This window comes from Mugil cephalus, chromosome 11, assembly GCF_022458985.1.
Source record: "Mugil cephalus isolate CIBA_MC_2020 chromosome 11, CIBA_Mcephalus_1.1, whole genome shotgun sequence".
NCBI lineage: Eukaryota > Metazoa > Chordata > Actinopteri > Mugiliformes > Mugilidae > Mugil > Mugil cephalus.
Genome location: NC_061780.1, coordinates 27,376,669 through 27,393,488, shown reverse-complemented (window position 1 = coordinate 27,393,488; position 16,820 = coordinate 27,376,669). Strand labels below are relative to the sequence as shown.

The 16,820-nt window shown below is 39.9% G+C and overlaps 2 protein-coding genes across 2 annotated transcripts; both read left to right on the top strand.

The window, feature by feature from the left end:
* Nucleotides 1-771: 771 nt before the first annotated feature.
* Nucleotides 772-2,588, top strand: LOC125016509 (nuclear factor 7, brain-like). The gene has a single exon (XM_047599031.1). The coding sequence runs from the start codon at nt 781-783 to the stop codon at nt 2,155-2,157; it is 1,377 nt and encodes a 458-aa protein (XP_047454987.1). The 5' UTR covers nt 772-780; the 3' UTR covers nt 2,158-2,588.
* Nucleotides 2,589-12,093: 9,505 nt separating this feature from the next.
* cmtm7 (CKLF-like MARVEL transmembrane domain containing 7) lies at nt 12,094-16,464 on the top strand. The gene is made up of 5 exons (XM_047597620.1): nt 12,094-12,324; nt 12,975-13,151; nt 13,974-14,072; nt 14,328-14,406; nt 15,180-16,464. The coding sequence occupies exons 1-5, from the start codon at nt 12,211-12,213 to the stop codon at nt 15,191-15,193; spliced, it is 483 nt and encodes a 160-aa protein (XP_047453576.1). The 5' UTR covers nt 12,094-12,210; the 3' UTR covers nt 15,194-16,464.
* The last annotated feature ends 356 nt before the right edge of the window (nt 16,465-16,820 follow it).

Here is a 16,820-nt window from a genome sequence, read left to right as displayed (position 1 = left end):
TATATATATGTATATATATATATGTAATATATATATATATATATATAATATATATATATTATATATATATATATATATACATATAAAGCTGTGCTCCTTGTAGATGTTGAGCATCTCTTTGTCTTATTTTGTGTCTTATTTCATGAAGCTGAGTCTCTCTGGGAATTTCTTTTCAGATGAGTTCAGAAAACTATACAACTCATAGACATTAACAAATTATCAATTATTAGTGTGATTGGGTTCTTTGTCTACTTTCAGGACTTGTTTGATGCGGAGTCATTTTTATGCAGAAATGTGGAAAATAATAAAGGACACTAAAACTTAAAGCAGTTCTGTTTATATCAATATATTCATAGTTCACACTGAAGGAACTCACTCCACAATTAAACACATTCAGCTGACACTTCCTCTAAAATGAAATACTTTTGAACTGAAACGCTCCCTGAATAACAGGTCAAACCACATTTATCAGAGTAGTTCTGGTTAAGCTCCGCCCCCTGACCTGATTTACCTGAGACAAACCAGGAACCAGTTTATTATTGTGTGACTAAAGAGAGACACAGACGATCAGATTGAGCTTCAGACCAAACTAACACCTTCCTCTAAGTGAGTCCAGTTACAGGAGAGAAAAGTGGAAACTACAACACTGCTGCTTCAAGCTGCTGACTCTCCACACACTGAAGGTGAGTTTGACCAGAAACAGGAAGTTAGTAGAAGATGGAGGAGACATGACTGACTGGACTTTGTCTCTGCTGTGTTCCAGCTTCACTCAGAGACTAAATGGCTTCCAGATCAGAGGAGGATCTCTGCTGTCCAGTCTGTCAGGAGGTCTTCAGAGATCCTGTTCTTCTGTCATGTAGCCACAGCTTCTGTAAAGTCTGTCTGAAGAACTGGTGGAGAGACAAACCATTACACCAGTGTCCAGTTTGTAAGAGAAGATCTTCAAAGAATGATCCACCTTTAAACTTGGCCTTGAGGAACCTGTGTGAGTCCTTCTTACAGGAGAGAGATCAGAGATCTCCAGAGGCTCTCTGCAGTCTGCACTCTGAGAAACTCAGACTCTTCTGTCTGGACCATCAGCAGCCAGTGTGTCTCGTCTGCAGAGATTCAGAAAAACACTCCAACCACAGATTCAGACCCATCGATGAAGCTGCACCACAGCACAAGAAGAACCTTCAGGAAACTCTGGAGCCTTTAAAGGAGAAGTTAAAGGTTTATGAAGAAGTTAAAGTGAAGTATGATGAAACAGAAAAACACATCAAGGTCCAGGCCCGACACACAGAGAGGCAGATTAAGGAGCAGTTCAAGAAGCTTCACCAGTTTCTAGCAGAGGAAGAGGAGGCCAGGATGGCTGCACTGAGGGAGGAAGAGGAGCAGAAGAGTCAGATGATGAAGGAGAAGATGGAGGCTCTGAGCAGAGAGATAGCAGCTCTTTCAGACACAGTCAGAGCCACAGAGGAGGAGCTGAGAGCTGAAGACGTCTCATTCCTCAACAACTACAAGGCTGCAGTAGAAAGAGTCCAGCGCTGCCCCCTGCTGGATGATCCACAGCTGCCCTCAGGAGCTCTGATAGACCAGGCCAAACATCTGGGCAACCTGGCCTTCAACATCTGGAACAACATGAAGGACCTGGTCTCCTACACTCCTGTCATTCTGGATCCAAACACTGCTCATCCAGATCTGATCCTGTCTGAAGATCTGACAAGTGTGAGAGAAGGAGATAAACAACAACTTCCTGATAATCCAGAGAGGATTGATTATTACTGGTCTGTCCTGGGCTCTGAGGGCTTTAACTCAGGGACTCACAGCTGGGATGTTGAGGTTGGAGATAATACAAGGTGGGCACTGGGTGTGTTAGCAGAGTCTGTCCAGAGGAAGGGAAAAGTAGAGTCTGGATGGTGGGGAATATGGTTCCATGAAGGTAAATATTTAATAGATTCACCACCAGCTCCTTCCACTGTTCTCTCAGTAAAGAAAAAGCTCCAGAGGATCAGAGTGAATCTGGACTGGAACAGAGGAAATCTGTCCTTCTCTGATCTTGATACTAACAAACACATACACACCTTCACACACACTTTCACTGAGAGGATGTTTCCATTCATTGACACTGTGGATAAACTCCCAGTGAAGATTTTACCAGTGAATCAGATCAGTTAGAGATAAACAGGATGATTCTAAATGTGTAATGTGCTGTAACAACTGATCAGCGTAAGTGATCATAAAACACTTTTGTTTTGTCGACAAGATGTTAAAGAAGAACAAGATGAATGTTTAGGAACAAGTCAAAGTCCTGAGTCCAGTAGAAATGTTGTAGCATCAGTTGATGAGAGGAAACCACCAACATCTCACAACTCAACTGGTTCTGATCTGGGATCAGATTTCTCCAAGCTGCTGTAGACACTGATCAGCTGTTACCACAAACCTTAAGGGATTCACATACTTTTACACCTCACAGATTTGAACTAATGATTAATAATTGTTTTTCATGTGTGTGACTGGGTTCTCTTTGTCTACTTTCAAGACTTGAGTTAAAAACTGGTGAGACTATTTCTAAATTACAGTGATGCAAAACGTCACTTTTATTTAGAAATAGTCTCATGGCGATGTTTCTGCCATAAGAGATGGTGACCTTTGTGAAAAGGGAGGATTAAAATGACAAAATACAACTTTTGGGTAACACTTTCTATGAAGGTTGTATTTATAATGCCCTATGAATGCACTCATAATGTTTTATAAGGTGTCTATAAAGCATCATAATGGTCATTATTACCATCTATACATATTTACAAGTCATCATAACCAACTTCATGATACATTATGACAACTGGTTATGAATGATTATAATTTTAATCTGAATAGTGCATTATAAATATGTCAATATCTGCCTAGTCACATCATCATAACTACTGCATCATAACTACTTTGCTTTGCTAAATGTGTATAGTGATGCATAATGGGTTTTGACTACTACTATAGTCCTTTATATCTGTAGCTATAAGTATATGTAATAAAGTTATAATAATGTATACATCTCCCTACAGCACACACTTATAAACAGCTATGCAATATCATAAGTGCTATTTGTCAGCTCTAAGTAAAGTGACAAGAATATGACACTATTATTAACAGATATAAGTTATTATGAGTAATTAAAAGGTGCAATGAACTAAGTCCTGAGTCTGGCATCTTTACCCCATATGTACAATATTATAAATGACTATGTTAATATCATAGGTGTTATTTGTCATCTTTAGGTAAAGTAGAGCAAATGAGGTGTTGTTATAAATAGATATAAGATTATTATAAACAAATATGAGGCACAATGAAATGAGAGCCTGGACAGTTAAGACAAAGGAATGCATTTAGTTCACTTTATATTTGGTGTTTAATGATCATCAATGCTCTGAGCACATTACAAAAACACATGAAACACGTGAAACAGGCCACAAACATGGCACGGCGTGGTCCTATACTATGTTCTGGTGGTTATCATTGGAACAAAACTCACCGTGCCACTGAAATCTATCTTGGGTCATTAAACAATAAATAGGCCAACAGCCCAACAGTAGCCACCAAGCGACCTAATTATTGAAATTTGTAAAACACCCAACTTCCCCCTAATCAAAATATACCTACTTAGAACTCATGAACATTCTATTTTCTTATATCAAGCATGTGTGATCCATGATTTCTAGCCAGTACTGCCACTCTGTAACTTTCAGGTGTTGCCATGATGCCGCCAAACATCCACTTTAAAAGTCTGCAGCCTCCCGGCATTATTACACACTGACAGACACACTACAAGACAGTAATAAAGACAAAATATTAAGACAAACACACACACAGACGGACAGACAGACAGACGGATAGAAGGACAGATATGTGTCTCTGGTGCCTTTGGGTTGGTGAGGTGATTCAGGGTCAAAGGTCAGGAGATTGACAGAAACTACAAGAAGAACAGAGGCAAATCTTTAGTGCTCTAGCTGCGTTTGTTTTTATGCAGAAAGGTTTGATTGAAAACACATAAACAGATCACGTTTGTTTCTAAATCAGTACAGAAGGTTTAAAGCAGCCTAATGAGACATTATGTTATCATGCAGTCAGCGCAGATTACCCATAGGTGGCTTAAGCTAGCTAGACGAAAGTTACAAGACACGGCTAGTTTTCCCTCACAAGTTAAATCGTTTTCGTGTTCTTGCGTTTAATGATTGAAACCATTCGAAATCATTGCTTTAATACGTAAACCATGTGCTTCGTGTAAGCAAAGTAAGGTATTACCTCACAAAACACTAGCAGGACAGAGACACATCCTACCTGTCCTGGAGAGGGCTCAGCAGAGAAAGGGCAGAAAAGCCGCTTTACGATACAGTCAATGCTTTATGACAGTGGGTGGAGCTGGGGAGGGAAGGAGGTGGGGTCAGAGGTCAGTGGTCATGAACTAAGGAATGACATTTCTACAATAATAATAATATTAATAATAATATTAATAAGAACCATATTAAAATGATATCTGACAGCATTGCCAGCGTAGTGGTGTCTTGCCGTACATGGGAAAAAATAAATGTGGACATTTCTAGCGACCCCATATAAAGAAACCGATATAATAAATAGACATTTTTTTTCGAATCTCAAAGTGCCGAAATCTGCTGCAACATTGACTTTACATTAAAAACCGAAATAAGACCATTACAAATCTAGTCTAAATAGTTAACCAAAGTGAAAAACGATACATGATGTATAATTGGCAGGCACCAAACAATAGATTAATTTTCGTGACAGTTTCACATCCACCGTGAGACCGGGTTGGGATTTAACCGCTTCTTTATACAGGGACGCTAGAAATGTCCTCATTCATTTTTCCCATGTACGGCAAGGCACCGCTACACTGGGAATGCCGTCAGATATTATTTTAATATCGTTCTTATTAATATTATTATTAATATTATTATTATTGTAGAAATGTCATTCCTTAGTCCATGACCACTGACCTCTGACCCCACCCACCTCCCTCCCTCCCCAAGCTCCACCCACTGTTGTAAAGGATTGACTGTATCGTAAAGTGGCTTTTCTGCCCTTTCTCTGCTGAGCCCTCTCCAGGACAGGTAGGATGTGTCTCTGTCCTGCTAGTGTTTTGTGAGCTAATGCCTTACTGTGCTTACATGAGGCACCTGGTTTACATAATAAAGCAATGATTTCGAATGGTTTCAATCATTAAACGCAAGAACACGAAAATGATTTAACTTGTGAGGGAAAACTAGTCGTGTCTTGTAACTTTCGTCTAGCTAGCTTAAGCCACCTACGGGTAATCTGCGCTGCCTGCATGATAACATAATGTCTCATTAGGCTGCTTTAAACCTTCTGTATTGATTTAGAAACAAACGTGATCTGTTTATGTGTTTTCAATCAAACCTTTCTGCATAAAAACAAACGCAGCTAGAGCACTAAAGATTTGCCTCTGTTCTTCTTGTAGTTGCTGTCAAACCATCTCCTGACCTTTGACCCTGAATCACCTCACCAACCCAAAGGCACCAGAGCCACATCTCAATCTTTCTATCCGTCTTTCTATCTGTCCGTCTGTGTGTGTGTGTGTGTGTGTGTGTGTGTGTGTGTTTGTCTTAATATTTTGTCTTTATTACTGTCTTGTAGTGTGTCTGTCAGTGTGTAATGATGCTGGGAGGCTGCATGGCAGACCTTGAAAGTGGATGTTTGGCGGCATCATGGCAACACCTGAAAGTTACAGAGTGGCAGTACTGGCTAGAAATCATGGATCACACATGCTTGATATAAGAAAATACAATGTACATGAGTTCTAAGTAGGTATATTTTGATTAGGGGGAAGTTGGGTGTTTTGCAAATTTCAATAATTAGGTCGCTTGGTGGCTACTGTTGGGCTGTTGGCCTATTTACTGTTATATGATTTCACACAGGTTGTATGTCTGCATCACATCATTTAAAAGACTAGCATGCATATGGAAAACGTTCATAATGACCCAAGATAGATTTGTTTATAATAATCTTATATCTATTTATAACAACACCTCATTTGCTCTACTTTACCTTAAGATGACAAATAACACCTATGATATTAACATAGTCATTTATAATATTGTACATATGGGGTAAAGATGCCAGACTCAGGACTTAGTTCATTGCACCTTTTAATTACGCATAGTAACTTATATCTGTTAATAATAGTGTCATATTCTTGTCACTTTACTTAGAGCTGACAAACAGCACTTATGATATTGCATAGCTGTTTATAACTGTATGCTGTAGGGAGATGTGTACATTATTATGACTTTATTACATATACTTATAGCTACAGATATAAAGGACTATAGTAGAAGTCAAAACTCATTATGCATCACTATACACATTTAGCAAAGCAAAGTAGTTATGATGCATCATAAAACTAACAAGTGACTAGGCAGATATTGACATAAATATAATGCACTTTTCAGATTAAAATGATAATCATTCATAACCAGTTCATAATGCATCATGAAGTTGGTTATGACGACTTGTGAATATGTATAGATGGTAATAATGACCATTATAATGCTTTATAGACACCTTATAAAATATTATGAGTGCATTCATAGGTCATTATAAACACAACCTTCATAGAAAGTGTTACCAACTTTTGCAACTCTACAGAGGCATGTTGGTGTAAAAATGATCTTTACAAGTAAAAGTGACATTTTAGTACCAGTAACTGCTTTCACATCAGATAGATAAATAGATCATTAAAAAACTAGCAGGTCAGTGATCGTGGTCCACCACTAAATGAGCTGCTCTGCTCACTGAAAGCAGCCCATAGTGGGTGGTGGCATTGTCCGTCATTGTCAGGAATCTGTGAAGGGAAAAATCATGGACAAAAAAAAAATAAATAATTGTCCGTATTGGTGCCTGAGGTTTAATTCCTCTTCTCATCCAGTAGGAGGAGCCAGAGCTCGACTTTCACTACTCTACACCTTCGGTTCTGTCCTCCGGTTCTGGTCCAAATCAATCCATCAATCAGACCAAATAACAGCCAAAAGTATGTGGACAGCAGTGGCATCTTCAGGGTCAGTCACAGTGGACGGACCATTAGTGGGTCCAGGGGTAAGAGTTTAGATCTGATATATTTGGTATAAACTCAATTCTGCACCCACTAAGAGGAGGACGTCATCATCTTGTGTCCATCTGAGCTCCTGGACCATGTTTAGCATCTCCTCATCTCATTTTTTGCCTTATTTCAGGAAGCTGTGTATTTTCAGATGTACAGAGCTCAGAGCTCTAAACCCTCCGCTGTGGTGTGGTGAGATGGTTTTGTGGTGCTGAGGTTTCCACCTGCGGTTTTTTGACTCCTCAAACCCAGCGGACACACCTGGTCGGTCTGACATGGACCGTGTCCCCGTGTCCCTGTGTCCTCTGGTCGGACTCGTTTGGACAAACCGAGTTCGGGTGTTTTGAACGTTTGAATCCTGGAGCTGCTGCAGGTTTCAACTTCATTTCCTGTTGCTGCATGTGTGAAAGAGTCGATGTGACTTTAACCATGTTGTAGCCACAGGATGTGGTTGTAGGTGTGAAGCAGTTGTTGTTACATCTCCATGGAAATGAATAACAATATTTAAGACATATCTGTGGTGGACGAAGACAGTTTGACACTGCGTCTCTAATCTTGAGTGGTTTTAAACTTTCTTAACTTTACTGAGAGAAAAACCACGGTTATGATAAGTACAGTTAAAGAAGAACCAGATGAATGTTTATGAGGATAAGGCTTCACGATATATCCAAGAACAGATATTTTAACAGAGCAAAATCATTTTTCACCATTTTAGTAAATTCTGAAAGTCTCTAAAAAAGAAAGTGCGTTATGGGTCAAATATGAGCCTCCAAGAATATTCTGAGTTGCCTGAACCCATGAAGCATAGGAAATGTTTTAGAATTTACATTCTTTGTCAGATTAAAATTGGCCAAAAAATAACATTTTAATCCACAACCTATGTGGATATGAATGCATAGATATGGGGTGATAAACTTTTTTTTTTGGACAATTTTAGGATGGATTTAGTCATGGGTCAATTTTGACCTGCTAACACAGCAGATGTGTGCAGCTGTCTAACACATTATATGGGTTAAATTATCTTTATAAATGAAACTGACAAAGAAATAAATACCTTTAGCTGCTTTCAGGTAAATGATGTGGACAGAGCTGAGCTGTAGTTTCTGTTTTGAGACAAAAAGATTACTTCAATCAGAAGCTCCAACTGAGAAATAATCCAACATGATCCCAGGTCCAGACACGTATAAAGTACTAGAGACCCAGACTTTAGTGAAAGTACAAGTACTCCATCAAAAAAGTGACTTGAGTAGAAGTTGTAGTGTTTAACCACCACATTTAAGTAGAAGTACTAAAGTATTCAACTTGTTTGTACTCAGGTATTGCAAGTAGTTTAATATTTAGTACTGAAGGTAAACTTACAGGTATTGTGTTATATAGTTATTAAAGAAAGTGGTAAAAAGTTTGAATACCATGGTTTATATTATTTCAAACGTTAACCCTAAAGGACACTCACAGTTCTTTTGGCTGTAGCAGAGTTCGTGTACATGGAGTCGACTTAAGCTGTGAAAGGCCATAGCTGCCAATCTGTCTTCGTCATAGATACACAGACGCCACCTCCACCACCTTCAGGTTCAGGGTGACGCTGTGTCCACTTCCTGTATCAGTGAACGGAGCCAGAGGTCTATCAGCGATTAAAATCATCATCACTCACTGAATTTACCACTGATTTTCAGTCCGTTTGGTTTATTATGAATGTCAGACATATATTTACGACACAATATAGACTGGTTCAATTAAAAATGCAGACAGTGTGCGACACCATTGAAAAGCTATTTGTTCGCATATCACAACATATTGATATATAACAATAGAAATACAACAATAACAATAACGCATTTAAGAAGAATAATACAATTCCTGATATGATGAAATAACATGTAATGATGATAATAATAATAATAATGATAATAATAATAACAATAGATTTTATTTATAACACACTTTAAAGGAAAAATCAACTCCATCTGAACAACGCTGGGTTCTGTTTAGCTACAATTCAGACACATAACATACGTTAGCAGTTAACGTTAATGTTGAAACTGATTTATTAGAAACAACGACCTACTTAATATAGTTACATACAGTGGTTAGTAATTCTAGTAATACTAGTAAAACCCTAGTTTAATTTATATTCGCTTTAGAGATACATCAAATTCAACACATTCATAACAATTAAATAATATAAAACTTCTTCTCGCCTGTGAAATATTACAACAAATAATCCTTGTTGCTCCGTTTTGCTGTTTCTTTCAGGGGAACATCCATGAGCAGCATAAAAGTCATTTTAGTGTCAGTCAGAGGAGTCGGACCGTTGCCTCCAGATCAAGGTTAAAATATGCAACGAAGGGGGAAATACAACCAAACCATAATCTGAGACCCCAGGACCTCTAATCCAACCAGCAGCCATTTCCATTTCACAACATGGTACATGACAGATGAAAATAAAATGAGTTCCTTATGTTGTATTGTACAGTGAATATATTTTGTTGTATATTTTAGTGTGTATATAGTTACGATTTATTTTATTTTATCATATTCTATATTTTTTATATAACAAACACCAAGACTATACAAACATAACCTACTTGGTAATTAAGTCTTTTCTGATTCTGACTGAAATGACCTGTTGGGACGTTATGTTCAACTTTAAACTGACGAACAATGCTACAGCTAAAGTTAGCTAGCTAAGGTGAACTTAACTAGCTAACTAGCTAAATAACTAGCTAGATAGCTAGCTAACATTAAGTTAATATTACCAATACTCTCCCACAGTAACCATAACTTTGATAAACAGTTTTTATGTATGAGCGTCTTGTTAGCTCAGAGTTAGCTAACTAGCTATCCCTCTCACTATGGCTTCCTCCCTTTCTAGCCTCACCTTGGAGCAGACGCGTGTTTCCTTGTTCATGTAGCAGGAGTGGGTCCTTCCACACGGTGGGATCCACTTCAGGCTCCTGATCCAAACTCTGGGCTTCCTAGTGTCCGACCACACGCTTCAACATTTAGTTTGTCGGAGGTCGGCATCTCAACGGACCTTTACATAGTAACGGTTGCTCTGATGTCTGATTGGACAATGGCAGCATTGGGGGCGGGGTTTTGTGAAAGGTCAATGGTGTAACGAGTAACGATGCAAAAATGTATCAGAGTAAAACTATGTAGTGAAGTAAAAGTTGAAGTAGGAGAATAACTAATCCTCCAGTAAAGAACAGGTAGAATAGAATAGAATAGAATAGAATGCCCTTTATTGTCATTATACAGCGTATAATGAGATCGGAGAGCTGTACAAAATAGTGCAAAGAAGGTATTGTTTACAAAATATACAGCTGAAGTTAAAACACTAATACTAAAAATATATATATTGAAAATATACAGAATTATAAAATGAACTACATATTGTTTTGATACAGCATTAGAGTTCTACTTTATTACATCTCTGCCCAGGTCTGACTCTTAAACCTGGTTCTAGTTTCTGGAGCTGAACCTGAGCTGAACTTAGATTTGAGCTGAGCTCCTCCCTCCTTCCCTCCTTCCTTCCCTCCTTCCCTCCTTCCCTCCCTCCATCCCTCCATCCATCTATCTCTATCTCTGTGTCCCTCTCGGTTTAATGTTTCTGAAGCTGCTCTCTGAATTATCTGAATTATTGATGAGAGCTCTGAGAGATTTTAGTCAAAAATTCAAGAGCTGGTTCCAGCAGCAGCTCAGGACTCAGAGACTAACACCAACAGACCCTCCAGACTGGATCTAAACCTGAACCTGAACCTGGGTCTGAGGTAGGTCTCCTACTTTAAGCCTCAGATCAGAGTCCCCGTGTCTCAGGTCTGATGTGAGGGACATGTCCTCTAGATGAAGACACATGTCCTCCTGTGTGTCTCTGAGCTGCTGCAGTGTTTCCTGACAGAGACCACACCCCCACCACCATCTCCTGTCAAGCCTCAGACTCTCAGACTCCAGGAAGCTGCACACACAGGATGTTCCCTACAAAATAAAAGCACAAGATGAACTAAAATGAACAAAAAGTTAAACTTTAAGAAAGTATTTACATTTAATTACCTGCACTATTATGAAGCATGTAATGAACAACTGGACATTTACTAAGAAAAAGAAGTGGAGTTTCTGTTTAGTTCTAGGTCTCAGTGGTTTTTTATGTCCACATTTCTCACTGAAACTGAGTGAACTGGAGGAATACCAGATACACCACCTGACATTATTGACCTTTTTAAGCTGAAAATTAATTCTGAGGTTGAGATTAAAGGCCACAAATTATTTTAAAGAAGCATTTATCATTTGTTTTTAGGCTTTTAACTTTTTAAAGTCAGAAATCTCTTTACAATTAGTTTTTAGAGAATTCAGAGAATTATATTACTTTTGTTTTTTCTCAGATGTCAGAAATCTAAGATCCAGTAAATAAAATGAGTAAATAAAATACGATGTATACAATAAAAGCACACAGAAGCATGGGAATGAATAACTGGTGCAATGAAGGAAAAATAGTAGCATTTAATCAAATTAAACAATAGAACAAACGTGCCTTTTGAGTGTAGATTGAGGAATTAATTAACCACTAAGTAACAATAACAACATGTTTTATTTTCGGTACTCGCCGTTCATTAAAAACAAGCCACAAAAACACAACAAAAACACACAAACAGAAAATTACAAGACCGTGGATCAGAGGGAAACGGGATTATAAGGAGTTTGAAATGAGGATTTGAAGAGTGAGTTGTTTAATGTTTAAAAGAATGTTTAAATGTTTAAAAGTTATAAGGGATTGTAACATCTGATCATTAGAGAATAAAGTTGAAATTAAAGTTGGAATCATGATTTTAACCCTTTTTTTCTGAATTTAATTTAAACATTAGTTTCTCATTTTTATTTGTTTATATATTTATATAAATAAATCAGACAAAAAGTCAGTTCATCTCTACATGGATTTATTTTAGTTTGGCCCCGGGGCTTTTATTTGGACGTCCCCTCCCGGAACCGGTCGTGCTGATCCGGTGTAACTTAACGGAGGCGGTGGACTCGGACTCAAACGTCTCCGGTGACTCCGCTGCGGTTCACAACTTTAATAAAAACCCTCCACCGACTCTTTTACCGTCAACATGTCCCACACCGTCATCACGACCACCACCACCACCACCAGGACGTCCGGGGACGGCTTCCTGAACACGGGCTACACCCGCACCATCCCGGGGCTGCTGAAGATCGGACAGACGGTGAGAGAGAGTCCGGCTCCTCGCGGGGACCGTGGCCGAGCTGTGCGCCTCGATGCCCGGGTGTGTCCGTCCGCTCGGACGGTCACGGGACTGGAGCTAGATGGAGCTAATTAGAGCTGATGAAATAATGAATTAATGAGGAGTTAATGCTGTTAGTGTTTTCATGTGAATGGGTGGAGTTCAGCAGGGGCGGCTGAGGGGGCAGCGGGGCCCCTGGGCGGAGACAACCCCCCCCCCCCCCATTTAATTTTAATTTTAATTTTAAATTTAATTTTTATAGTTTTGTTAGTAGAGATAAACAGCAGGAAATTAGAGCAGATTAAATTAAAGTAGGAGACGAGTCCTCTTTACATCACGTTTGATGAGTTGTCTCTGTCTCCTCTGTCTTGTCCCATCCCTTGTCTCTATCCTGTCCCGTCTCTTGTCTCCATCTCTTGTCTGTTGTCCCATCTCTTGTCTCCTGTCTCATTTCTTTGCCCATCTCTTGTCTTTTTTCCCCAACTCTTATCCCGTCCTGTCTCTTGTCTCTTTTCTCCCGTCTCTTGTCTAAATTCTGTGTCTTGTCTCCCGTCTCTTGTCTCCCATCCCGTCCCCCGTCCCGTCTCTTGTCTCCATCCCATCTCATCTCTTGTCTCCCGTCCCCCGTCCAGCTGGCCCTCCTGGTGGCCTTCCTGTGCGTCCACTGTGCCCGGGGGTGGCCCAGCTGGGCGGCGTTCCAGTTCTTTGAGGTGGTGGCGCTGTGGTTCTTCGTGGCCTTTCTCCTCTTCCTCCTCATGCACCTGTTCAGGCTCCAGGGGAAGATGCCCTGCATCAACTGGCCCCTGACGGTGAGTCTGACACCAAACAGCTGATCACAACCGAACAGCTGATCACAACCAAACAGCTGATCACAACCTAACAGCTGATCACAACCAAGCAGCTGATCACAACCGAACAGCTGATCACAACCGAACAGCTGATCACAATCTAACAGCTGATCACAACCAAGCAGCTGATCACAACCGAACAGCTGATCACAACCAAGCAGCTGATCACAACCGAGCAGCTGATCACAACCGAACAGCTGATCACAACCGAACAGCTGATCACAACCTAACAGCTGATCACAATCTAACAGCTGATCACAATCTAACAGCTGATCACAACAAAACAGCTGATCACAACCAAACAGCTGATCACAACCAAACAGCTGATCACAACCGAACAGCTGATCACAACCTAACAGCTGATCACAACCTAACAGCTGATCACAATCTAACAGCTGATCACAACCAAACAGCCGATCTCCTATAATGATAGTGACTGGTAACCGTGGAAACACAGAGTCCACATGGAGACATCTTAGTCGTCTTCTTCTACTCTACCAATTCAGGACTGGACACGAACATGGAGGAGATGCAACTACTTCTTCTTCTGCTACTTTTCTTCTACCTTTTTTCTCCTCCTTCTTCTACTGTTTGTCTTGTATTTTTCTTCTACTTTTCTTCTTCTTCTTCTTCTCCTAATTCCTCTTGTACGCCTCCATTAATGTAGCTCTACAGTGACTGATGTCTTGATATAAACACACATGGTCTCCACGGTAACGGTGTCATATCGGGTCTCCATGGTAACGGTGTCATATCGGGTCTCTTGTGCTGGGTGTGTTTCAGGAGTTCTTCCATTACTCGGTGGGCAGCGTCCTCCTCTTGATCGCCTCCATCGTGGCCGCCGTGAAGAGTGGAGGAGTGTCGGCTCTGGTGGTGGGCTCGGTGCGTATCCCTCCCCCCCGTCCCCCCGTCCCCCCGTCCCCCGCGTCCCCCTCGTCCCCCCTCCCCCCCACGTCCCGGCCCCTTTGTCCTGCCTCTGATTACACAGGAAGCTCTTCTCTGATAAAGACGTTGATCTGAATCTGTTCCAGAGAAACGTTCAGACCTTTTCTTAATGAGTCTGTGTTGTGATGATTCAAGTCTGTTTTCGTGTGTGAAGTTGAGGCGATTCATTCTTTACGTGTGTTGTTTCTGTAGGTGTTTGGATTCATAGCCACGTTCCTGATGGCCGTTAGTTTGTGGACGTCTTTCAGCGTGGCCTGTGGACCTCATGCTGGTGGGTGCTTTACATCCATTAGCCCCCACGCTAACAGTAGCTCCTCCTAGCCTCCATGCTAATTCTAGCACTTCCTAGCCTTTCAGAAAATATTAGCTCCTTCTAGCCTCCCAGCTAATATTAGCGCCTACTAGCCTCTCAGCCAAAAGTAGTTCTTGCTATCCTCCCCGCTAACAGTAGCCTTTTTTAGCTTCCTAGCCTCCCAGCTATTAGTAGTTTTTCCTAGCTTCTCAGCTAACTGTAGCTTTTCCTGGCCTCTCAGCTGATAGTAGCTCTTCGTAGCCTCCGAGCTAATTGTAGCCCTTCCTAGCACCCCAGCTGATAGTAGCTTTTGAGGAGTTAGTTTCAGTTTCACATGTCGTAACACAGATTCAGATATTTCAAGAGTAGAATCAAATAAATAGAAAAATATATAAAAAAAATATTAATCAAACCAGGAAATCAGTGACAAAATATAAAAAATATAATAATAATACGCAAACCCTCTTCTTAGTCGATACTTTGCTTCCTATCAGTATATGACGACTACTACTACTAACTGAATAACATACAAACATGAATAAAGATGACACAAAATTACCAAAAACATGAATAACAGTAATAGTGATGATCAAACACCCTCTTTATTTCTGTACCATGTAAAAATCTTCCCTTTCTATATGTTTTCACTGGTTTAAATTTGGTTTCCGTTCTTTGAACACTTCTGTAGTTTCGAAATACAAATTTTCTTCCTCTTTGGTCGTACTATTTTAATCCTTCCTCTTTTCTTCCAGGTGCTACGATGTAAATGCTGATCCGTCACGAAGGAAGCAGATGTCTGCGTCTGCACATTTCCTGTGTCCTGGTCAATTTTCTGCCCGGCAACCGCCTGGATAATCACCCTGATTGGATTAAAAAGTCACTGCAGAGGTAACAGCAGCAGCAGCGCTGACCCAGGACCAGACACCGGACTGGAGCGTAAATAACGTCCAGTCGAACCTCTGCAGCCACATTCCCACGTCTAAAAGGTGCTCAGTGTCAATCAGCCACCTCTTACTGCTGACTACATTTCCCATAATCCCTGCTGCTTCTCACTGTTTCCCCTGATAAGCATGGGCACATTTTGAAATGTTTATTTATTTTTTTGCTTTTTAACCCTCCTATTATTTATCTCTGGGTCAGTTTGGCCTCAACGTCTTTAAATATATGATTAACATCATTTCTTTGCTTCATATTTAATGAGTCAACGAACATAAATTACCCGACACTTAAACTTTTTAAAATGATTTTTTAAGTGTAATGATTTTCTGGAGTCAAACTGACCCTGTGGACAAACTGTTGGTGAATGTGAAATAATAGGAGGGTTAAAGTTGACTCAGACAGCAGCTCCTCCTCCTCCGGTGCCATAAACGTCTCCAGGATCCTGCAGCCTCAGCGTCGCCCCTGCTCGTTTACAGCCGCTGCTTTAATTAACTTGATTTGTTAACGAACAGTCTTATCCATTCCAGCGTTTTATTTTTTTACTTTTGAAGATGTCCTCTGGCTCAGTAAAAGCAACTCAACTTTTCTGATACGTCTGTAATCGGGAGAATAACGTGCATGCTAATGTTAGCATGATAAAGCATTACTCAGGGGCTAAAATCTGAACAAAACAACAGCATGGTAAAAAAAATTGGTCAAACTATGTAAAATGTTAGCATGCTAACAATGCAAAGAAACACAGAAGCAAAGAAAAAGTGCTAAAGCTACATCTGGAGGTCATTTACAGTCTTTCTATCATTTATTTTGATGAATTAATCTGATGTTAAAGAAGAATTCTGCCTTATTGCAGCTGTGTTTCCATTCATTGTGTCTCTATGCTATGCTAACGTTACATTTTTTAAAAAGGCATGAGGGTAGAGACACAATAATGGAAAATACAAAGGCTGAAATAAAAACCACGATGCTGTTTAAATGAAATACTAGAAACAGGGATTAATCCTCCGCTGACAATAAACAGCCCCAGGAAAGACAAGTCAATTAAAAACAACTTTTTCAACAATAAATGAGCCAGTTATCAAAAAAAAAATATATTTTTTAGAAGCTTTTCATGATTTCTGTGTTTAGTAGGAGGCAGGTTTAGAGCTGAGAGCGTTTGCTTTTTAATTCTATGCTTGAGATTTAATAACGAGTCCAACACCGAGAATAAAAAGTCGCCTTAAACGTTTATGTGCATAAAAAAAATGACTTTCACACAAGACCTGGAAGGAGACAAAGAGAATGTTATAGTCGTGCATTTATTTACAAGAGATTAATCTGTGAGCTGTAAAGTAAATGAAAGTGAAGTTAACTTGTAGACTCACAGATATGTTAATATTGGCTCATTTTACAGAACCAAATGTCATTGACTGCTTTTCTTTGTCTACTTTAAGGACTTTGTGTGAATTTCTCTTGAT

What these genes read in the sequence shown, in the direction of transcription:
- LOC125016509 (XM_047599031.1), top strand. Translation starts at nt 781, where the DNA reads ATGGCTTCCAGATCAGAGGAGGATCTCTGCTGTCCAGTCTGTCAGGAG.
- cmtm7 (XM_047597620.1), top strand. Translation starts at nt 12,211, where the DNA reads ATGTCCCACACCGTCATCACGACCACCACCACCACCACCAGGACGTCC. An exon ending in TGCTGAAGATCGGACAGACG is followed by an intron (nt 12,325 to 12,974) that starts GTGAGAGAGAGT and finishes TCCCCCGTCCAG; the next exon opens with CTGGCCCTCCTGGTGGCCTT. An exon ending in GCATCAACTGGCCCCTGACG is followed by an intron (nt 13,152 to 13,973) that starts GTGAGTCTGACA and finishes GGTGTGTTTCAG; the next exon opens with GAGTTCTTCCATTACTCGGT.